The 24,773-nt window shown below is 43.3% G+C and overlaps 1 protein-coding gene across 1 annotated transcript in view; it reads left to right on the forward strand.

The window, feature by feature from the left end:
• The window catches only part of NDUFA10 (NADH dehydrogenase (ubiquinone) 1 alpha subcomplex, 10, 42kDa), a 65,400-nt gene that overhangs the window by 19,534 nt on the left and 21,093 nt on the right, over positions 1 to 24,773 (forward strand). The window contains exons 8-10 of the mRNA XM_011969542.1: positions 155 to 209; positions 2,230 to 2,315; positions 16,725 to 16,833. Coding sequence (XP_011824932.1) covers positions 155 to 209; positions 2,230 to 2,315; positions 16,725 to 16,833 — 250 coding nt within the window. The remainder of the gene's footprint in view (positions 1 to 154; positions 210 to 2,229; positions 2,316 to 16,724; positions 16,834 to 24,773) is intronic.

Raw genomic sequence — 24,773 nt, forward strand, 5'->3', positions numbered from 1 at the left:
TCTAATGCGCCCTCACATGCCCAGCATGGTGCCCAGTGCAGAGAACGTGAGGTTTTAAATTCGAGCAGGAGACTTTAGCGGTTTGTATTCATTAGCACATTTAACTTCAGCTTGGAAAAGTTTACATTGAATTTCATCTTGTTTTTTCTTACAGTGAAAAATGTGAGATTTTACAGTATTCTGCAAGAGAAGCTGAAGATTCAACAAAGGTAAGAAAATGGTTGAAAAGTTGAAAGTTATTCCTACATTTGATTCATGTGTAAGGTTCTTGCAAATCAGATCGTCAGTTAGATTCCCAGTGGTCTTAACAAACATCATTATTTTATCACCTAAAAGCAGTGCCAGTCAAATCCATCACCACACTCCCCTGGCCATAAGGTTTTGATATTCTTTTAAGTAATTCAGTTTCTATGATCTGAAGATTATAGAGGCCACGGAATCGGGGGCCATCCACTCCACCATTTTTATTAAAGAAATGGAGAATTGAAAGTTAGATTAGTTAATGGGAAAGATTTACATGTAAAGATAACAGTTTTCCCTAAATTAGTGTATTTTGTGAAAGTCTAGTAAATCTTGGTGTAGTTTTCAGGGAACTTTTTGAATAATAGCCAGACAAACGTTAAAACATCTGAAGAAGAGTAACGAAAGAATATTTGCCCTCTCACGTATAAAAGCAAACTATATGATTATAGTAAGGAGAGCACTGTGGTGTTAATGCAAGAATTAATAAAGAGCCTAATGGAACAAAACAAGAGTCCAGAGACACGTATGCACCTGTGTATATCTTCAGTTTGGCAAAGTTAGTTCCTTAAAGGATAATTACAAAAATGGAAGTAGAGGAAAATGGTTTCTTACATGGTACTGAGGCAATTGAACATCCATTTGTTAAAAAACAAGTTTTTTATTTTGTATTTTATGTATTAAGCATAAATTACTAAAAACAAAACAAGGTATAACAATTCTAGAAGAAAATACACATTTTAGGATCTGGTCTTGAAGTGTGAGTGGCGTCCGTGTAACAGAGAAGCTTTGCATAGTTGGCTGCTGGGATGACAAGCACGCTTCATTTGCCTCTCAGCATTGGGAGGATGAGAAGAGGGAGGTTAACTGAGCTTTTCTGCACAGAGAGGAGCATTCTCCTTGCAGAGGGAAGCCCTGCATTCTCGCCCAGGCTCTCCTACTACCAGTTGTAAAGTTCTTTTGAGACCTTGGTTTATTCTACTCAGACTGATTAAATTACATTTCATTTTCTCCTCGGCCTTCTGTTTCTGTTTTTAGAGTATTTATATACCTTTGAGAAACTGTTTAGGTGGCATGTATCTTAGCAGAAGAATAGTACATTTTGTCTCTTACACTATATTATTTGAGTTTGCTTTTTGAATCTACTCAAATTCTCGAAACTAAAGAGGGTTCCTGAGTTTGGCCTGTTTTGAGGAAAGAATGCTTATGGAAGGATTACTCCTCTGGAAGGTCAGACTGTACAGACAGCCAGCCTTGGGGCTGGGCACCTGGATCATTAGGTCTCTCTAGGAAATGGGTTTATATCTTATTCTTTTGTCATTTTGAGAGGCTGGGTTTTGCCTTTTAGAATGAACTTACTTGGGAAGAAATGAGTAGCCTGTCCTGAAGGCTGATCTTTCTCCCTAGTCTTGATTGTTCTCGCCTGTCCTTGTTCTCCCAGCCTGCAGGGTAGTGTCTGCACTACTTCCTGATCCCTGAGTGTTAGCTAGGCAAGGCCATACTGCCATGCAACACTCAACCCCACCGTCTCATTAAAGGTCAGCCAGCTTCACTTTCATTCTGACTGTTATGGTGTGATTCTTCCTGCTAGATATTCATAGCTTACAATGTATTAAAATGTTACCTCTTGGCCAGGCATGGTGGCTCATGTCTGTAATCCCAGCACTTTGGGAGGCTGAGGCAGGAGGATTGCTTGAGCCCAGGAGTTAGAGACTAGCCTGGGCAACATGGCGAGACCCCATCTCTACTAAGAATACAAACATTAGCCAGGTGTGGTGGCGGGCGCCTGTAGTCCCAGCAACTCGGGAGGCAGAGGTGCTCAGGTGGGAGGATTGCTTGAGCCCAGGAGGCCAAGGCTGCAGTGTGCTGTGATTGTACCATTACTTTCCAGCCTGGATGACAGAGCCAGACTCTGTCTCAAAAACAAGCTACTTCATTTACATTTCTAAAATGGGGTTCTCTGTTTAACCTGAATTTTTCCTGTCTTAGGTGGTAGAGGACATTGAATACCTTAAGTTCGAGAAAGGGCCGTGGCTCCAGCAGGACGATCGCTCTTTACACCACCTGCGATTACTGTAAGTGCATCTGTGTGGGGGCTGCTGCACGTGTGGGGTCTACTTGCATAATGGGGAAACTTAGGGAAATTTGAAATAATTACGTTTCAAGTTAGGTGTTAGCACGACCAACCAATACTTAGATGCATTTTCTCTTCCAAACAGCTCCTGAACCCCCTGGTCTGATACTTAATTTATTGAGTGCCATTATTAATTTAACAGGCATTTTGCTTCCACTATGTGCAGCACCGTTCCAGATTTAAGGGATTTAAGTGTCAGATAAAATTCTTGATGTCTTTGAAAATGTGTTTTAGTGGGGGAGACAGAGTAAACAAATAGATGAAACTGTCAGGTCACAAAGGCCAGGGAGAGAAGTAACCCGGAGTAACAGGGTGGTGAGTAGCTAGGGGTGACAAAGGGCCCGTCTTGGGACAAGGCCTAAGTGAGGCCACGATTGGGTCCTGTGGGCTGTCGGGTGAGCAAAGGGCAGGGGCTCGGCAGGTGCAGAGGCTCTGAGGCAGTACTGTGGTGGGAAGGTGCACCCAGCAGCCAAGCCAGTGTGGCTGGAACAAGCTGGGGGAGGGGAGGCCACGGCGGAAGGCGGGTAGGTCGTGGTGCATTTGGTGGGTTTTTAATCTGATGAGATGAGATGCCATTTGGGGGTTTGAAGCAGAGAAGTAATACGATGTGACTTATATCCATTCAGCTATTGTGTGGATTCTTTGGTATCTATTAAATGAAAAACAAAAACTGTACCAATTCGGTAAGTTGAAAAAAAAGCTGTCTTCATCTACATCACTCCATTGAAACTGCTCCTGCCGAGAAGACGGCCTTGCAGCTCCAAATGCAGCAGACCCTTGTCTGTCTTCATGCTGCTCCCTGGCCCTGGAAGCAGCGCTGCGCCCCTCTTCTCCACTCCCTTCTCCTGGTTCCATGCCCCCCGACTCCCCCAGTCTGTCACTCCTCCACCAGCCACTGCCCTCTGGGGCCGGGCTCTCCTTTTGCAGTTCCTTCTGCCTGCCACTGGGCTCTGGCAGGCACAGTGACCCGGGCAGGGTCTTGTCCGTTGACTTCGATTTCTTGAGGACATACCTAGTCACACAGCTGTGGATAGCATGGATACCACCGTAGGTCCTAGCCCAGACCTTTCCCCTACACACCCCGCAAATGTCCCCCGGGTGCCTCTTGCAGTGTCTCTGTGCACTGGCCTTCCCACCAGTGATCCCCAGCTCTGCCTTTTCTGTCCTGGCTGGTGCTGGCTGCCTGGGAATCTCACCCTGCTTGGGTCTCTCCTCTACCGCCCACCCCAGCTGCTGCTCATCACTGCAACGCCCAGTGCCTGGCACAGGCCTCATATCCAGCGTGCACTCAGGAGATGCATCTGGAACGAGTGACTTTGATTTCTGTGTTCTTGGCCCTATGAAGCTGGTGTTCTTAGACCATTGGTGCTTACCTTCTTTTTCTGCCTGATGGGATATGAGTGATACAGTAGTCTCCTAGGATGACCAGAGGGATAGCTGGCTCATTGTACATGTCACTAAAAGTTCACTGATCAAAATGTAAACAGAATGTGTAGTAAGTCTACTTCTGGCCAGGCAGGGTTCACGTCTGTAAATCCAGCACGTTGGGAAGCTCAAGTGGGAGGATTGCTAGAGCCCTGAAGTTCGAGACCAGCCCGGGCAATATAGTGAGACCCCATTTCTACAAACAATTTAAAAATTACCTGGGTATGGTGGCGCATACCTGTGGTCCCAGCTACTTGGGAGGCTAAGGTGGGAGGGTCACTTGAACCTGGGAGTTTGAGGCTGTGATGAGCTGTGTTCACGCCACTGTGCTCCAGCCTGGACGACAGAGACCTTGTCTCTCAAAAGAAGTTTACTTCTGTTTTGATGTTTTTAGTATAGCATTAATAAGCAGAAAATGGATTTACATTAAAAAAAAAAAAAAGCCATTCTACTTAGTTTGTTAATTCCTGCCACACTGTTAAAATGGTGTTTGCAAAATCAGTTTTCTAGTTAGTGGAATGGATACTGAAGGGTGAGTGAGGTAGGCATACTGTGGGGTCCTCATGTCAGACTGAGGAGATAGGAAGGGTCAGGTCAGCCCTTAGCTGGCTGTGTGACTTGGCACAAGTTACTTTATCTGCCTGTGCCTCCATATATAAGATTATGGCAGTGAACTAGAGTGCTAGGCTGTATGTATTGAAGGAAAAAACAAATATAAATTTCATATATTATATTCCATATATTCACTACTGTATAAAATGGTATTAATCTAAAAGTAGCCTACTGAAATGATTGGCTCTAGAAAGTCTTTTTAAAGGAATCTAGCAAATCTTCCATTAGAAAGTAAAACAACAAAACCTGCTTTCTTTTTTTTTTTTTTTTTTGAGTTGGAGTTTTGCTCTTGTTGCCCCGACTGGAGTGCGGTAGTGCGATCTCAGCTCACTGCAACCTCCACCTCCTGGGTTCAAGCGATTCTTCTGCCTCAGCCTCCTGAATAGATGGGATTATAGGCATGCGCCACCACACCTGGCTAATTTTTTGTGTTTTTAGTAGAGACGGGGTTTCGCCATGTGGGCAGACTGGTCTCGAACTCCTGACCTCAGGTGATCCGCCCGCCTCGGCCTCCGAAAGTGCTGGGGTTACAGGCGTGAGCCTCTGCACCGGCCTTCCTTGTCTTTCTGAGCCATTACTAGGAGATGGAATTAAAGCACAAAGCACTGCTTTTGGCCTCTGAATCAGTATTCTGCCTCCTGGAGACAATGGCCAGAGGTTACAGTGCCTGCTCCACATGGACAACACATCTCAGCCTGAGGGCCGTGAGTCCGCTGATCGATGGGGCGACTGACCAGAAATGAGAGGGGTCCTCTGAGATGTCTGAATGTAGAGGTTTCTCCGAGTCATTAAAGTCAGCTGATCATTCCCTGTGCAGCCGTTTTTGTGCAAAGTCAGTGTGTGCTTTGCTCTGAACTGTGGCAAGGGCCATCAAACATTGGTTCATTCCGAGTAATTTTAACTTTAGGACAGAGATACGTAGGTGATGGAGACCAAGAGGGGAAAATAAAAGTATATTTCTGAAAAGAAAATGATTGTTGTGATACCAGAGACTCACCATTTCATAACCAGGTCAGACGGATCCCTTGAGAGGAACTCAGCCAGTCACCTGTCGCTGTGCCCCTGGGCAAGGGGCCTAACCTCTCTGAGCCTCTGTCTGCTTCTCGTAAAGCAGGGAGAAAATAGAAGCTACCTCATAGGACTGTTGTGGGGATTCAATGTGCGAATAATTTGAAAGGCTCAGAACAGTGTATATCATAAGCACTAAAGTTGTAGAGACTATGTTATACTGTTTGTGGTATATTACACTCTGATTGTAGATTCATTATGTGCTTACATTTCTCTGTTAATGTTTTTGTTCTTTAATCCTAAGCTTTTTTTTTTTTTTTTAACTTTTTAAGTAGTGTTTTTCTGATCTCAGAAATAATTTATATTATCCTCAATTCACACATTATGGAAATCTACAGTGAAGTTGAAACCACATGCTGAGGACAACCGTGATGAAGATGCTATTCATATTTTTTTCTGTGCATGTGCCAGTGCAGTTTACTGTTTTGTTGTTGTAATCCAGATTCCCAGTGCGCCCCGCCCCTTGGTGGGAGAGCTGACCTGAGTGATGTGCCCCCCAACCTTGCAGGGTTGAACGCCACGGGGCTTAGCACTGCCTTGTATATGTAGTTCTGTGTTGCTTAACAACAGGGATATGTTCTAAGAAAGGCGTCGTTAGGCGATTTCATCATTGTGAAAACATCGTACTGTGTATTTACACAAGCCTAGATGCTGTAGCCTGCACACCTAGGCGGTGTGGCGGAGCCTGTTACTCCTAGACTGCAAACCTGTGCAGCGTGGTACAGTACTGAACACTGTCGCCAGTTGTGACACAGTGGTAAGTGTTTGTGTATCTAAACATAAAAAATAAAATAGTATAAAAGATAAAAATGGTCCACCTGCCTAGGGCAGGCACCGTGAGTGGAGCTGGCGGGACTGGCAGTTGCTCTGGGTGAGTCAGTGAATGAGTGGTGGGTGAATGTGAAGGTCTAGGACATGACCGTACACTACGGTAGACTTTGTAAACAATGTACAATTAGGCTACATTAAATTTATATAAAAAGTTTTTTTCTTCAGTAAGAGATTAACCTTCACTTACTATAACTTTCTTTATAAACTTAAATTTTTTTTCTTTCTTTCTATCCTTATTCTAGAAGTATTTTCTGAGTTTTAAAATTACTTATTTTTACTTTTTAAACTTCTGTTGTTGTTGTTTATTAAGATACAAACACAGTGGCCTAGGCCTACACGGGGTTGGGAGCATCCACACCTGTCTCACTGGAAGGCCTTCACGGGCAGTAACACACATGGAGCTGTCACCTCCTGTGACAATGATGCCTTCTTCTGGATGCCTCCTGAAGGACCTGCCTGAGGCTGTTTTACGGTTACTTTTTTGAATAAGTAAGATGAGTACTTTAAAAATCACGATAAAATGTCTAGTATAGTAAATCACCTAAACCAGTAACGTGGTCACTGATGAGAATATCAGGTATTCTGTACTCTGCATAATTGTGTGTGCTGAACTCTTCCACGACTGGCGGTGCAGTAGGTTTGTTTACACCACATCACCGGAAATATGGGAGTCACGCGTTGAGCCATGGCACTGTGACAGCTGCTGTGATAGGAAGCGTTCAGCTCCGTTAGAGTCTTGTAGGACCACGTTGTGTATGTGACCTGTTGTGTACTGAAGCACCATGCTGTGCGTGACTGGAAACCGGCAGGAACCTGCCGCACTGTACAAACAACGTGGGTTTCACAGGAAGGCCACAGGAAGGCTCTGTCGTTCACTGTCCGTCAGTATGACTTTGTGAATTTGCCATCACGTTTCCATTTTCCCAATATTCAGCTTTAGCTGCAGCTGTCAGGTTCCTCGTAGGAAACAGAAGGCACATTTGACCAGAGAACAGAAGAGGGTTTAGTAAAGGAGCCATTGATGAAGAGCAGGGCAGGGTTGAGGAAAGCCGAGATGGTGAGACACCCCGGCCATCCACAGTGGGAAACTGGCGGGTGAGGGTAAGGGCACTGGGCTTTGGAGTCCAGAGCTGCTGGGGCTGCTGTGGAAGAGGCTGCCCAGCGTCAGATGGAGCCTGAGGGGGATGGGGAACCCACATGCAGGGAACCAGCAGAACAATCATCCACCCAACTATACTTCATTGAAGTCAGAGGGCAGTAGAGCCCCTCTGATGCAAGGAGCCAGCCTCTGGGCACAGAGCACCTTGGAGGAAGGGTGGAGAGGAGATCTAAAGGGTCAGATGGACAACAGCCCCAGACTGTCCACCCAGGGAATGCAGAAGATGGTCAGCATTCACTGTTGTCCTCTGGCCAGAATGAAAATGTACGTCCCTATGTGGGACAGGGGCAGCCACCATGTCATTGTGCAGTGATGACCATTCATAGTCTTGAGTTGGTCACCGTGGGTGTTTTTCATATAAAGTAGAGGGAGAGAGAAACAACCTGCCACAGTCCCCGCTTCTGTGGCAAATTCGGAGACCCGAGTTCACTTTGGTGGCTTCCTTGGTTCCCATAGCCTCCTTCCCTCTGCAGGCAGCTCAGCTCCATGTGGGCCTTACCTGGTGCAGCATCCTGATCCTGTGTGCTGTGGGTCGGAGCCTTGGGGGCTGCCCTCTGTGGTAGCTGCCTGTCTCCTCTGTTCAGAATAAGATTCATCACTGTGAATGAGGACAGGTACACAGACCAATACAAAAAAAGACTTGTTGGACTCGGGAGAAATCCATGCGCAGGCTCCCCAAGCTCTCTTCCTCTTGTGAGAGACACTGACACATGGATAGAGCTGCTTTCTCTAGCAGCGAAAAATGCAGTAACATATGGGCAGTATTTCTGCCTGGAAAGCCCTTTAGCTGCTCAGTGCCCATAATTTTTATTGGGGGCTGGTCACGTAGGAATCCTCCGCTTCACAGCTATTCAGGTTCCAGACTCCCAGAAAGAAGGCGGGTATTCTCTGTAACTCCTGTCGTACCCTGGTAGGGCTGAGGTTGCTGCCCAGCCTCATCAGCGTAGGGCACTTTTTAGAAGCTGAGTTTCCAGAAGCCAACCAAGGGCCGGCCTCGCAAGGAGGCCCTGGCAGAGACAGCAGCGTAGGCCTGCTCTGTGCGTGGCGAGGGAAAGGCTTTCTGAGAGTGCGAGAGCCGTGCTTCCGGCAGAAGAACTTCAGGCAGGGGAGGCAAATCCGTACCCAGGAAATGTGGTTTTTCACTGTGGCCAGAGCCTGGGATTTTAACAAGACCGGGGTTTTGTAAGAGAGGGGCAAGGGAACCAACCGAGTATAGACAAAATCGCATGTGAGTAGTGGTGAACCATGACACTTAGTCTGGGTAAGGAGGGAAGTGAAGGAGGGAGGGGTGAGGGGACTGAAATGACAAAATGGTTGAGAGGCCAAAGGCATACCCTCTTGGAAGAGAAAGTCGGGAACAAAGGTTGAATATAGAATCAAATCACCTGTGGTTCTGCCACCACAGTGCCAGGAGTGACAGTTGAATGCAGGTTCTTCCAGTTAAATGTGTGTGTGTGCATACATTTCTAAATATATCTTGCATGTATTTTTGTATTCTACTTCCAATATATTGAGCATGTTCCTGTTTTGTTAAACATTTTAAAATTTGATTTTTTCATGGCTCCCCGTATAAGGTGCACTTACCATTGATTGAGATGCAAGTCAGGGCTTGGCAAACTGTTTGGCCTGTGGGCCAGATCTAGCCTTCAGCTGCTAAGAAGATCCTTACGTTTTTAAAGGATTAGAAGGAAAAGAAAGGATTATGTGATGGAAACTGTGTATAGCTCTCAAAGCCTGATATTTGCTATCCAGCCGTTTACAGAAAAAGTTTTGACCGCAGACACAGCATAATCCGTTTACCATTGCTTTAAAATAAATCTCTTGGGTTATTTCAGTTTCTTCATGTTCCTAATACAGTAAAGAGCATGTTGTACCCCTTTCTGTTCAGTTTCAGGTTACTTAAGGTATAAAAGTGGTCAGAGTGTATGAACGCATTTTACAGCTATTATGTTTTTGCAAAATGATTCTCCAGAATATGTGTACCAGTATTCATACTTGTACCTGGTCCTCTGAATTTCCCTATACAGACAATATAATTAGACAAAATGCAAACAAAAACTTTCAATTTTGATACCAAAACAAGTATTTGTTTTACTTTGCATTTTATAAACACTGAACTTAAGTTTATATTTTTATTGGCTATTTATTTGCTCTTTGTGAATTTTCCCTTCATATTTAAGTTTTTCAGAGAACTAGGTTTTTGTTTTGATGATTTATGCAGTTGTTTTCCATTTTATTGATGTATACCCTAGTTTTATTATTTTCTCCCTGCTTTCTTTAGGCTTTTCTTACTCTTCATTTTCTATCGATTCCTAAGCTTTTTGATTTTAGGTCTTTTTTCTTTTCCAATATAGTCAGCCCTTTGTATCCCTGGGTCCACATCCTTGGATTCAACCAATCTTGGATCAGAAATATTTGGGGGAAAAAAAAAGCCAATAAAAATAATACAGCAATAAAAAATAATAAAAATGTAAAAATGCAGTATAACAACTATTTACATAGCATTTACATTATATTAGATATTATAATACTTATAACTGTTATATTATTGTATTACATTGTTTTGGATATTATACATACTCTAGAGATGATTTAAAGCAGGGGTGTCCAATCTTTTGGCTTCCCTGGGCCACATTGGAAGAAGAAGAATTGTCTTGGACCACACATAGAATACACTAACACTGACAATAGCTGATGAGTTTAAAAAAAAAAAGGCAAAAAAATTTCATAATGTTTTAAGAAAGTTGATGAATTTATGTCGGGCTGCATTCAAAGCTGCCCTGGGCGGATACAGCCGCGGGTTGGACAGGCTTCATTTAAAGTGCATTGGGGGTGGATGTGTGCATAGTTTATATGCAAATACTGTGTCATTTTATGTAAGGGGCTTGAGCATCCTCAGATTTTGGTATTAGTGGGGTCTTGGAAGGAAGCCCTGGAGAACAGAAGAATGGTTGCATATGCATTCAGTGCTGCCACTTTCCCTCTAGGTACTGCTCTTGCTGTATCACACAAATGTGGATAAGTTGTATTTTTATTTTCATTCAAAATGTTTAAATTATTTTGAGACTTTTTTCTTTGACCTATGTGTTATTTAGAAGTGTGTTGTTTAATCTTCAGGTGTTCAGGGATTTTCTAGGTATTTTTCTGTTGTTGATTTCTAGTTTAATTCTCTTGTGGTCTGAGAATACGCTGTGTATGATTTCTCTCCATTTACATTTATTAAGGTTTTATATGGCCAGTGTTTCCTATCTTGATGAGTGTTCCAATTCAGCTTGAGAAGAGTGTAGATTCTGCTGTTGCTGGAGTGTTGTATAAATGTCGGATTGAGCTGATTGATAGTGGTATTCAAGTCGTTGGTATCCTTACTGATTTTCTCTCTGCTGGGTCTGTTGGTTACTGAGAGTTGGGTTTAAATTTCCAACAGCACTGGATTTGTCTGTTTCTCCCTTGAGTTCTGTCAGTTTTTGCATGATATATTTTGAGGTACTGTTGTTAGGTACATAGTGTATTATCTTAGGTTATTATCCTCTTGAAGAATTGGCCGCTTTATCGTTATGCAAAATGCTCTCGCTTTCCCTGACGTTTGTCCTTGTTTGAAGTCAGCTCTGTCTGAATTTAATAGAGCCACTCCAGCTTTCAATTAGTGTGGGCATGGTGTGTCTTTCTTCCTCTTCTATCTCGAGTCTTTAGTTTTCTCATAGGTAGTAAGTAGTAGCTGGGGCCTGTGTTTTAATCTACTCTGACAGTCTCTGTCTTTTGATTGCTGTTTGGACCATTTGCGTCAGAAGCGAGCGTGAGGATAATCAAGTTCCATTTTACTGTTGCTTTTCCCTGTTTTCTGTTTGCTGCCTGGGTTGTTTCTCCCTGCCTTTTTTTCTGCCTTCTCTGGATTTCATTGAGCATTTTATATGATTCTCTTTTATCTTTTCTCTTAACATATTGATTGTACTTTTAAAAAATGTTTGTAGTGGTTGCTGTGGAGTTTCCAGTGTACATTTACAGCCCATCGAGGTCCACTCTGCGACGGCACTGCTGCTCCAAGGGGCTGGAGGTACCGATGGCACAGTCTTCTAGGCTCCTCCTGCTGTCACTGTGACATGGCTGCCATTCCTTCCGCTTTTTTTTTTTTTTCTTTGAGACAGAGTCTCACTCTGTTGCCTATCGCCCAGGCTGCAGTGGCATGATCTTGGCTCACAGCAACTTCCCCCTCCTGGGTTCGAGCAATTCTTCTGTCTCAGCCTCCCAGGTAGCTGATACTACAGGCGTGCACCACCATACCTGGCTCATTTTTGTATTTTTATTACGGATGGGGTTTTGCCGTTTTGGCCAGCTGGTCACAAACTCCTAACCTCAAGTGATCCGCCTGCCTCAGCTTCCCAAAGTGCTGGGATTACAGACGTGAGTCACTGCACTCGGACTCTTCCACTTTTTGTAAGCTGTAAAATCACTCAATTCGTTGTTGTTGTTGTTAGTCCAAGAAAGGCCATTGATTTTCAGTTTTTTCTTATTGGAAGGATGGAAGTTACAGCTTCCAGCCTTCACCATTTGGAGCTGAAGCTGGAAGTTCCGTCTTTGTTTTTTAAAACTGGTAACATTTTGGACTAGATGCCTATATTTGTATGTGTGTTTGTAAATTTGCCTAAATGATATACTCTATTATTCAAAACTTTGCTTTAAAAAAACTCCATCTTCTCTTTTAACTGCTCTATTGCAGCAATCCCCAACCTTTTTGGCACCAGGGACCAGTTTCATTTCATGGAAGACAGTTTTTTCACAGACTGGAGCGGGGGTGGGGGGATGGTTTCAGGATGATTCAAGTGCATTACATTTATTGTGCACTTTATTTCTCTTATTATTACATTGTTATATATAATGAAATAATTATACAACTCACCATGATGTAGAATCAGTGGGAGCCCCAGCTTGTTTTCCTACAACCAGACGGTCCCATCTGGGGGTGATGGGAGACAGTGAGAGATCATCAGGCATTGGATTCTCGTAAGGAGCGCACAACTTAGATCCTTTGTATGCACAGTTCACAATAGGGTTTGTGCTCCCGTGAGAATCTCATGGCACCCTGGTCTGACAGCAGGCAGAGCTCAGGCAGTAATGCGAGCGAGGGGAATCGGCTATAAATACAGATGAAGCTTCGCTGGCTTGCTCACTCAGCTGCCGCTCACCTCCTGCTGCGTGGCCAGGTTCCTTACAGGCAGAGGTTTGTGGCCCGGAGGTTGGGGATGGGACCCCGCTGAACTGTGTTCTGCTGTTACATCTGAAATCTCATAGTTAACAGTAGATGTCAACAGAGCGTCTGGAAGGTGTTTTGGAAATAATTTGTCCCACAGCACTCCTGTGGGGCGGGACTCCCTCATTTTACAAGGAGGAGACCACAGCTCGGAGAGCTCGAGCGTGTCAAGGTTGCATGACTGTGTGTGGGACGTCTGACCTCTCGGGCTGCAGGAGCTGGAGCTGCTGCTCTCTGCATCCTCTGTGCGCGTCCTGTGCCCTGGGCCGTCTTGCCTTCCCTCCTGCCGTCTGGTCAGGCTTGAATCCTGGTGGAAGCTTCGACTCCTCCGTCAACCATAATCCTAGCTTGAAGCCTCCTTTTTCCCTGCTGACCCCCTTATCCTAATCCTCCCCTAAGTCACACCCTGCAGGTCAGTGTGCCACTTTCAGTGATTTCTCTCCCATGTCTCTAACACTTCTGCTCCCCTTGGGGTGTAATCCCCTGGTTCTTGGTCTCTGTTCCTCTGCCTCTTTATTTCTTCATCCCACTCCCACCAGGTTTATTTTTTTAAAAAGTCACAGTGACCCCGTTTTCTCTTTACTTGAATCTTTGCGTGGCCTATCTTCGTTTAGTCATAGATCCGAATTTCCTTTCCCAGAATTAATTCAGAATCCCAGTCTGCCCTGGTTCTGCGTCTTCTGCCGGGATACCAGGTAATCTCCTAGGCTTTTCTTCCACCACCACCTGCCCAGTAATCACCTAGAAATCCTAGCGGTCTTTAAAGCTTGGCCGTAATCACCGTGTTTTCTCCCTGACACTTTCCCTTAACTCTTGTAGACTGTTACGTATGTGAATGTATATGGTATCCTTGTTTGTTAGTATTAGCTACTGCTGGGCATCATATGACATCTCACAAACTTACCGAGACAAGGGATTTTGTCTGACTTGACCTCTCTGTGGTAACAGTGTCATTTTCTAAACACGGTGTGAAATGTGTGTTGATTCGATTCTGCACCGTTTGTGTAGTTATTTAGTTATGCACTTATCAGAGCATAGAGAAGGATCCTGTAATTCCCCCGTAGTGTATCAATTACAGCATTCAGTTGTTTTCATCTAGCTCACTATGAATGGTTTTGTCCTTTTTTCTCCTGATATTTTGCCTTTCTTCCTCCCCAAAGATGTTTCGTAAGTTTACAATATCAATTGTGTTTATTTTCATTTGAGTACCATTTGTCAATTGAGGGACTCAAGTGATAATTATGACCAATTTTCTAACATAATTATTGTAAACATGCCATTTACCAGTGACATTCATTTTATCCAGAACCTGACCAAATTATTGGTTTAGAACATTTCTGCACCATCTCAGTTACGTGTTGCCAGTGTCTAATTATGTGTATGTGTATAGCTATGCTTGTGCTGAGAGGCAGTAATTGTATTTTTCAGTCTTATTCATATCCACATCCCTAACTGACTGGCGCCTGCCTGGGCTGGTTTCGGTCCAGTCAGGACCTCCGACGACACGTCAGGCCTCCAGCTGTGCGGGCTCCTCGCAGACCATCGCTGCCTCTCCAGAGCCCAGAGCTTCACACCCACCCTCTTTTGCTTGATTGCTAAGAATTTTACATGACTCCTGGAGCACATCTTTTTAACATGAAATTTCAGTGCTACAGAAACTGTAGCATGTGAGTTTGGTATCAGAAGTACAGTGTTTCAGATAGAACTTTGCAATTCAGGAGAAACTGAAAAATAGGGTTTGGAAATGTTATAGGACAAAGTGCTGACATTCTGTTAATTGCGAAACAGCTTGAGTCATAAAACACAATTTACAATTTTATTCCTTTTTGTGTCTTCCTGCCTTACTCTTTTGTTTTAAAACATGTGACAGAACACCTCATATCGTAACCAAGCTCTAGTATATTTTATCTTCTTCTTTAGACACTGACTTATGATATTAAAAGGATACGTTATCCTCAATCAGTTTTGAATTCTTCATAATGAAACTAAGTGCTTTGTGAAGAGAATATTTTCTTTCACTGCCTTTTGCTTCCTGAGTCATAAAATGATTCCTTGTGTCTTTATTACTTAAATCTAGAAGTTTACTGGAGATAGACCATAGACTCTTTCTAGTAGTCGTCATTAAGCTCATAGCAATAAATTGAAAGGGTAGTTTGGTTGGGTATAAATAAATTGTAGAATCATTGCAGCAGATTCTTTTTTTAATCTTCAAAAATAGTTGGAAGCGTACTTGTTAAAAGATTTTCTGGGGCTACATGTAATGTTGCCAAACTAAGCATAGATGGCGCTGTTGCTTTCTCTACTACACATGCTCCAGGCCACTGATTGCTTTCATATTTTCTAGCATTTTCTTAGGTTTTTCAAACTGTAAAGAAAACCATGTCACCTCCCTGCATTGATATTTGTTAACATTTAAAATATGAACTTCATTTTTAGTTGGAATTTCTTATTGTGAGATCACTTCAAAAGTTATCCTTATATTTGAGTTAACAGTAAGAAGATACGTAGTTGTAGATTATTGACACATGCATGGAAGTGTTTAGATAGAATGCATAAGGAAAGCTAGCAGCAGTTTCCTCTGGAGAGGGAACTTGTAGTCTTACAATTAATGCAGTCTTACAAAATATGGCATCTTTATGCCCTTCACACGCTTTCTGTTTCGCTTGCTTTTTTAAAAAAAAATTTGAGTATCTTTTGGCAAGTAAAACCAACTTAATAGTAAAACTAAGAAAATGATCTTATCTGTAAGTGTGTACATTACAGCCATGTGCCTACCCGTGTGGAAACGCACATAAATACGCTTAGGAAAGCAAACGATCGTTGTTATCCTGGCAGCAGTTTCTTGGGAGGGGGGGACGTTTACATTATTGGATCACCAACCATGTACGAGTGACACAGTTTTTACTAGGATGCTGCTGATGCTATACCTACCGTCCACTCATCTTCAGCTTGCCACAGATCCGCAGCTCTCTGGCTGTCTGTGGAAGCATGATTCATGGCTCCTGTGAGCCTTGGGTTCTGGTCAGGTTGTTCTGTTTGTGGGAGAACCTACCTGGGTACTGTGGGGAATAGGCGTTGGGTTTGCTTAGTGGGCCTGGACTGTCTCACAAAGTCTGGCCGAGAGCCAGATACACTCACATAATTTCCATTTGAACCATTACAAATGAGAAACGTCTCCTGCTTTTATAACTCAGTAATGGGAATGTGGCTGTTGAAAATAATTATTTTCTTTGTTTTGAGCCCTTAAGAAAAGAGACTTTATTTTAATGTTTTTTTTTTTTTTTTCCCCGAAAGCTCAAGAAATGCTTTTTATCTTTAAGTATAGTGGTTATATTCAGACTATATTTAATTTAAAATAAGCAAATTGTAACAAAGTATAAATATTTTAACATTCAGCACAATGAAATGATAAAGCTAAGAGACTATCCTGTGATTTGTGTATTTATTGGTGCCAAGAAAAGTGGAGAATTAAACCTTTTACAAGCCGTGGTACGACAGACCATCCTATGTCGGCCTCAGCGTACAGAACAGATCTGTAAGACACTGGCTGCAACTGCAGAGAGACTGAAGCTACGCACCGTTCCTGCCCCAAGATCCACTCATCTGGAAAATTGTTAATGGGGGCATGCTTTGTGTGTAGCACTGTCATATAACCATTTGCTTCTAGCTTTTGATTCCTGCTATTCCTGTGTTTAAAGCATACTTTGTCTCCTTTTTCTATGTCTTTTTCTACGGCATCCGTTCCCAGAAGGTCATCATTTGTAGGTACTGAGGCTTTTAAAAGATGCTACCAGAGGTTCTGAGAGTAATTTTAAAAAGCAGCTCCAGATCGACCACGTGGTCTTTGGGAGGAAGGCTTTGCTTCTGGGATGACTGCTTGGCAACGAACAGCATTTATTGGAATGCACAGATTTTTTATATGGATGTTTAAAAAAAAATCAGACTTAAGCTGCTTTTATTGTATTTATTTTGATGGTTTGGTGTGATCCACATGTGTCTTATTTTTTTAGGGTTCAGGATAAGTTTGATGTGCTGAAGTACACAAGCATTCCTGTCTATCTCCCGGAAATCACCATTGGAGCTTATCAGTCTGACCGTGTCTTGCGTCAATTCAGAGCGGTAAGACTGTGGAAATGGAGAAAGCTGGCTGGGGGTTGAGTCTGCAGCACCTGGGGACACTGTAGTCACTTCTCCAGAAAGGAGTTTTTGTTGTTGTTGTTGTGTTTTGTTTGTTTCAGTGAAGGAGCCTCTTTTTCATTGAAATAATTCTCCCTTTTCCCCGTATTACTGTATGGGAAGCTGGTGAAGTCCTCAGATGGCAGCCCCAGAGCAGAGATGTTCGTCATCAGGCATGTTATCTTGATAGGGGAACACTCTGTTCATCAGCTATTATGTCACTTTCTTTACTGTCAGGCGTTACTTTTGGTCTTGTCTTACTCTGTCTGTAAATAATGAGGGTTCCATTCCTGCAGAAGGCCCTTAGGCCATATGGGAGGGCATAGGGAGGGCAGGCAGAGCTTGGGACAGACAGCGAGGGTGGAAGTTGGTGGGGGCAACTGTGTCATTGATCTTCTTATCCAATTGCCATACCTTCTTAGTGAGTTATTTGTTGTGGCAAGATTCCATTGGTTAGAGGCATGTGTAAGTTTTGTTGGGAACCGGCGGGTGAGTTGCAGCCTGCGCTGCGAATCCCGATGTCAGTGGACTGGGAAGAGCACGATCCTTATCTGTGGCAGTGGTGGCTGTGGTTTGTTACGGGTAAATGTGAAATAGTTGTATTAAATCAGAACTCCAGGCTATGCCTTCAACATGTAGATGAGTTGAAATCTAAATTTTTTTGCATTCCTCTGATTGTCCGAGTTGATACCAGCAAATTGCCTGGAGAACCCACTGAAAGTCTGAGTAGATCCCCTTGCTTTCTTTCTTACTCGAGGTACTTGGCATTTTCTTTTAAGTAAATTTTTTGGATTGTTTTGGAAGTGGTTTTATTCAGTGTGAGGATTTGGGGAAAACACATAAAACCGTAAACATATCTCTCAGAGGCACTGGCGGTTAATAATCTGTGCACACCTCCTTCTGTCCTTGTATACGTGTGAGTGCATGTGCCATTTCTCCCTCTTTGAGTGGGGCTCTGTGGATTTGCTTCCCTGGCATCATTGCTGTAACTGGTGCCTTGCTTGCTGCTCTTATGTAGGCCAGAAAACCCACACTTGGTGTTGGTTCCCCGTGTCTGCTTTTGTGCGTGGCCAGGTCCTGTTGAGTCTGTTTCACAAGTGGCTTCACTTCTTCCTGTTGACATCCAGGCTGCCATCATTCCCACCTGAGCTTGTACGGCGGCTTCCCCTCCGGTCTCCTTGGGTTTAGTCTCTGCCCTCAGTCCTTCTCCAGTAAGGCAGAAGCAGCCACGATCTCAGTCCCGTGCCTGAAGGCCTTCCTCTCCTGTGGGAGGTGTGTTAAAGTCTGCCGCTCTGTAGATTTGTGCCTCCTTTCCGTTCTGTCTCCTTTCCGTTCTGTCTCCTTTCCGTTCTGTCTCCTTTCCGTTCTGTCTCCTTTCCGTTCTGCCTCCTTTCCGTTCTGCCTCCTTTCCGTTCTGTCTCCTTTCTGTTCTGTCAGATTTTGTTTCTTTTTTGTTTTAGGGCCGTGTTATTAGATGCATACAAATTTAGAATTGCATTGTTAGTAGAGTCACCCTTTTCATTATGATATTTTCCTCTTTACCTTTAGTGGTGGTTTTTATTGTAAAGTTTATTCAATATTTATGTAGCATCTGAAACTTTCTTTTGGTTAGTATATGCATGATGTAACTTTTTCTATGTCCTTTAATTTCAACCTTTCTATGTCTTTATATTCAATGTGGTTACCTTGTAATTTGCAGTTATTTAAAAAATTTTTATTAGTCTGAATATTTGGAATATTTATTCACATTTAATGCAATTACTGTTTGTAAATAGCTTATCTTACTGTTATGTATTTTTTTCTACCTGTTCTATGTATTTTTTTCTTTTTTGATTTGAGTTTTTTTCTTTATTCCATTTACCCCCACCTATTTCCCTACTAGTTATCATTTTAATAGCTTTTTGTGACTAACCTGATAATTAAAATATTTATCTTTGGTTTAATGATGTTGAAGATCAATTAGCTTTCCAGTTCCAGAGCGGAATTACCCACTCTCGTGTTTTGCATGATCTCTGTCATCTTAATTCTCCACACGTGTTAGCCCCACAGACGTTTGCCACTGTTCTGAGCTGTGCTCGGCAGCTCTGCCTGTGCATTTGCCCCACGGCCACCCGCCCCTTCCCTGGGCGCTGCGCCTGGATGTAGCATCCTTGGTCTTCTGCCTGAAGAATTTTTTGCGAATAATAAATTCTCACACTTACTATTTAAAATGGTCTTTATTTGATCATCATTTTTACCTATTTTATTTATTTTTTTAAGTTTGGAACATTCCAAACTTAAAAATTCCTCAATTGGAACGTTCCAAACTTAAAAAAAAAAAGAAAAGGAAAAATAACTTTTCCTGAGTCATTTAAGGTAAATTATTAACATAATGCTCTGTTATCTTCAAACACGTGAATGTGACGGTTCGCAGAAGGTGGTGTCTGCATCAGGATCGTTTGAGCTGCTGTTGGGAATGCAAGTTCTCAGGTTTCAGTCCGGGCCTCCTGGATTAGACACACAGGGGATGGAGCCCAGAAATGTGTTTGAGTGAGTCCTCCTGTCAATATATAGTGCCCGGTTTGAGAATCATGGCTTGAATGTGTAATTCTCACAAACAAGAATGTTCTCCACAACCCCAGTACAGCTGTCAGAGTCAGGAAATGAGCGTCACACGCTACTGCTGTCTGATCCACAGGCCCTCTTCATGAGCAGTCATTTATCCTAGCCGTGTTCTTCTGAGCAAGAATAGCCAATCCAGGGTGATGGCTTGCATTGAATGGTTTCCTCTGCTAGTCTCTGTGAATCTGGTTCAGTTCCTCAGGCTTTTCTTGGCATTCAAGACCTTGACATTTTTGAAGACTACAGAACGGTTACCTTGCTGAATATCCCTCAATTTGGTTTTGAGGGATATTTGGCATATGGTTCCCATTTGTCCCACCACTGTTTTTGTTACCTTTGTTACTTGTTAAGGTGGTGTCTTCGCTATAAAGTTATCTTTTACTCTTATTATTTAGTATTTTGAGGGGAAGTACTTTGAGAATATGTAAATGTCCTCTTCCTCATCAAACTTTCACTCAGTAGTTTTAGCATCCGTTGATTTTTCTTGGCTAAATTATTACTATGATGATTGTCAAATTATAATTTTCTGTTTCTGTCGTTCTTTCTATATGACCAGGTAGTGTCCTGCTAGAAGCAAATATTTTCCCTTCTCCCCATTTATTTATTCACTGATCTCCATATATCACTATGGACTCGCAGATTCCTGTTCATTCAGATACATCTATACTTGTTTCTGTGTTTCTCTCTATTTGTTGAAAACCATGAATACACACCAGTGTCTCCAGTTCCAGTGCAACACAACAAGGTTCATTTTAGTGCTCTCCTCATCCATATCCTTCTCAGATGATGAGAAACCCAGCCCCCGTGATCTCAGTGTATTTACCTGCCGGAATTCCGCAGGGCGTAACTTAGTCTCCTGTCTCTGCTACTATGGCGTCCCTAATCCCTGCCACCCAGGCAGGTGCAGGTATTCTCCAGTCCTGCAGAACAGCTTTCCATTTGAACTTGAAGGAAGAAAGGCTGTCTTCATTCCTGCAGGTTGGTTTCATTGGGTTTTGAGTTTTAAATTGCCAATATTTTCTTTCAGTGCTTCCAAACTTTGCTATTTTATACTTCTGGCTTTTGTGTTTCTAATGATAGTTCCTCTTCAGAAGATACTTCTTATTTCTTTGACAGCTTTTTTCTCCTTCTTTTTTAAAGAGATTTTTCTGACTTGGTTTCATGCATTTATACTCTCTGGGGTGTGTGTTGTGTAAGTAGGTGTGCATGTGCGTCTGTGCTTGCTTGGCCTGAGGTTCATATGCGTTTATACTCTCTGGGGTGTGTGTTGTGTGAGTAGGTGTGCATGTGTATCTGTGCTCACTTGGCCTGAGGTTCGTATCTATAACTCTTTGAGCCTTTGGCTGGTGTTCATTGTCTGTATCACTTTTTTGTTTTTTTTGAGACAGAATCTCACTCTGTCACCCAGGCTGGAGTGCAGTGGCGCGATCTCAGCTCATTGCAACCTCTACCTTCCACGTTCAAGCGATGCTGCTGCCTCAGCCTCCTGACTACAGGCATGCGCCACTATGTCCAGCTAATTTTTTGTGTTTTTAGTAGAGACAAGTTTTCATCATGTTGGCCAGGCTAGTCTCAAACTCCTGACCTGAGGTGATCTGCCCGCCTCAGCCTCCCAAAGTGTGTCTGTATCGCTCTTGCCACATTTTCTGTCTGTCTTTACCTCCCACAGTGTGTCTGTATTCCTCTTGCCATGTTTTCTCTCTGCTCTTTCTGGTTCCAGTCGGTCATATGTTGGTCCTTTTCACCATGCACCATGTTCTTCATGCATCTGCTCCTTTCTGTATTTCTCATCCTGTTTTTTTGTTTTTGTTTTTGTTTTTTTGTTCTTGAGTGTGCATCAGCCTAGATGTGTTCTTCTAAACTGCCTTTCAAGTTACTAATCATCCTTTCAGCTCTTCCTAATCTGTCGTTAGACCTGTATTTCTTATATTTGAGTTTCGAATTTTCATCCTGGTTTGTTTTTGATTCTAGAGTTTTCATTCTTTTATAATTTCAAGTTTACTGCTGAAATTATTTTGTCATCTAATTTCTTAAACATATTCATCACAAAGTTACACAGAATTATGTGATAATTGCAGTATCTGTGTCTTTTGTAGGTCTGTGTGAGTGGTCTGGTCCCTCACGTTTGGTTTGGGGTTGTTGAGTCTTGTTGTTTGGTGGCCTCATCATTGGTGTTTTGTTGTTTTCCAGTGGCAGTCATTTTTTTGTGGAGACTTTGCCTGGAGTTGTCTCACTCTGGAGAGGATGTGCTTTACCATCTTCTGGCAGGCATGGAAGTCAGGGCAGGTCCCCTGAGAGCATTCAGGAAGCACGCTGATGACACTGAGCTTCCGTTTTGTGGGGCCTGGGTGTTTCCAGCTTGCCCTTACTGAGAGGCCGTTTTTGCCGGGGTCCTTTCTTTTTGGTGGGTCCTGAACTGCATGTTTGGCCCCACAGTGCACTCCCGCTGCTGAAAGCTCTGCCGGACTTCTTAGCCCCTCAGCTCTGCTGGTGGGACCGGGGAGCACCTCAGGGAGGGGAACGATGCCACCTGTACAGCCCAGCTGTTTTTGTTTCTTCTCTGGACATTGGCATCCAGGGCCCTCCCTGCCCTGTTGCCTTTACAGCCTGATGTTGCCTTTGTAGAGTCCTTTTCTACATTGTCCCCTGTTTGGTTGTTCAGGAGGGGAGGGTTGGTCTGCATGACTAGTCCACCAGCTAGATGTGTTAGCCGTTTTAACCAGTTACATGGAGAGTTCACCTAGCTGTTTTTCATCACTGTGTTTTGTGTGGTTTTGTCTGCTTTTCAGTTTGTGAGCATTGAAGAGAATCTAAGAGAATCTACGATATTGGGCTTGTGGTTTGAATTAAATGTTTAGAAACGTTAAAATTTTGAATCGTATTTACATGACTGGGGAAATCCGATTTTTAAATTTCTAAGCATTTAAAAAAATAAACGAATGTTTAGAACAGTTTTAGATTTACAGAAAAATCGTGAAGGTAATAGTGAGCTCTCATATCTCACATCCAGTTTCCATTTTATTAACTTCTTCTGTTAGTGTGGTACATTTGTTATAATTAATGAATTAATAATACTTACTGGGTTTTTTTGTTTGTTTGTTTTTTGTTCTTTTTTTGGAAACCGAGGCTCACTCTGTTGCCCAGGCTGGAGTGCAGTGGCATGATCTCGATTCACTGCAACCTCCACCTCCCGGGTTTAAACGATTCTTGTGCCTCAGCCTCTCAAGTAACTGGTATTATAGGCACCTGGTACCGTGCCCAGCTAATTTTTGTATTTTTAGTAGAGATGGGGTTGCACCATCATGGTCAGGCTGGTCTCAAACTCCTGACCTCAAGTGATCTGTCCGCCTCGGCCTCCCAAAGTGTTGGGATTACAGGTGCGAGCCATCACATTCGGCCCTTATTGTTAACAAAAGCCCACACTTTGAGTCATTCAGATTACCTTAGTTTTTCCCTAATATCCTTTTTCTGTTCCAATATCCCATCTAGAATATCACACGACATTGGATCCTCATGTCTCCTTAGGTACCTCTTGGCTGTAACATTTTCTCAGACTTTGTTTTTAATAAGGAGTGCTGGTGAGGTATTTTGTAGACTGTCCCTCAACTGAGGGTTGTGTGATGGTTTTCTAGCGATGAGACTGGGCTGTGTGTTTTGGGGAGGAATCTATAGAGATGAAGCATCAGGAGCGCTTGCTGTCAGTGCGACCTGGCACCCTGGCCCTGACCGTGGGCTCCTGGCTGAGGTCGTGCTTGCTAGGTCTCCACTGGAAGCTGCTCTTCCTCTTTCCAGAAAGCCTCATGCACACCACAGCCTTTATGTTCCTCTGTTGAGTAAGAATTGCCTGACTATTTAGAGAGTTTTGTTTAAGGAAATTCAGTTGCTTGATATTAAAAAATCAGTTGAATTTAAATAGTAATGACCATTTCTGTAAATTCATAAAATTCCTTTTGTCCATCAGAGACATCAGCAACAGTTCTCATTGCATTTCCTTCTGGAGACAGCATTGTGGGGATACCTGGAGGTGAATGAACAAAGCTCCTCTGGGTTTCACGTGCAGCTGTTTCAGATCTGGGAAGGTTTGTGGCTTCTCACAAAAGGCTCTCTGCACGGGTTGCAGAGCTGCTGTCTAGATTGGCTTCTCTGGGCACTAGGGAAGCCTCCCTCCCTTGGGGTAGTCCCCTCCCTCCTGAGCCTGTGCTCAGGGGGCCCCTCAGGGAGCTTCATTCTGACCTGAGTGACTTCGGTAGAGCCCTTAGCAGACAAGGAATGAAAGACCGAAATGTCTTGTGTGAAGCCCTCTGTGAGTGTGTCTCCTTGCACACAGCCCTGAGAGTGCAGGCCTTCTCCTGGAGCAGGAGGAGATGGAGGGTTTTATTTCTAACAAGAGGCCCCACCCTGGCGAGAGTGGCTTCCTTTTATCCGGCCATCTGACAGACAGCTTGTGCTAGCAGCGATTTCCGTCAGATGCTGAGGGGAAAAAACAACTGTTGCACAAAAAACACATTAAAAATCAAACCCTAACTATAAAACCCATTTTCTCCAACTCTTTTCCTTCCTTTGGAAATAAATACTCGTGGTGTACTAGGAAGGCAAATGTTCATGAAAATGGAGTTTCTTTTGAATCATTTGTGTTTCAGGTTGCCTTCATCTCATTCCTGTCTAGTTCAGCTGAAGACAACAGGCATAGCTAGGAAAATGGAAAGTGTGTAGGAAGAGAGAGGGCCCGGAGACAGGAATGTGTGCAGGTGGAGGTGTGTCTGATCTCATCAGAACAGACAGAGAACATACCAGAGCCAGGAGCCTTCAGTCTCTGACACCTCAACTCGCAGAGGCCACCGGGCAAGGACAGCTGAAGTTGTTTTTAGTTGGGTCACAGTTAGAGGTTCTGAGGTTTAGCAAGAATTATTGTGAAGTTTGAATTGCTAACAAAATTAAATGCTGTTTTCCATAATTACACATTGGAAGAAGAAACCGTAAATACAATCAAGACAAGAATCAAGTTTTTTAGAAAAGAGTTCAGGTTTTGCTTTATGAAAATTGCAAAAGACAAGTAACTGAAGGAGAGTAAAGTCAGCCTTTGTCAGAGACGAGGTAAACAGAATTGCCTTTTCCTCACCTTGCAGCTGGGGATCCCCTACCCGCAGTGGGCTGCGCAGAGTGAAAGAAAGGGTCCTGAAATGCTTCTCACCGGTCTTTGGAGGTGAGGAGACCTTCTTATCGGTCTTCAGGTACACGCGTCAGGTCACTGGTTTGCTGCAGGGGAGCAAACAGCATTCGAG

The sequence above is a fragment of the Mandrillus leucophaeus genome, unplaced genomic scaffold (assembly GCF_000951045.1).
Source record: "Mandrillus leucophaeus isolate KB7577 unplaced genomic scaffold, Mleu.le_1.0 Scaffold898, whole genome shotgun sequence".
Lineage (NCBI taxonomy): Eukaryota > Metazoa > Chordata > Mammalia > Primates > Cercopithecidae > Mandrillus > Mandrillus leucophaeus.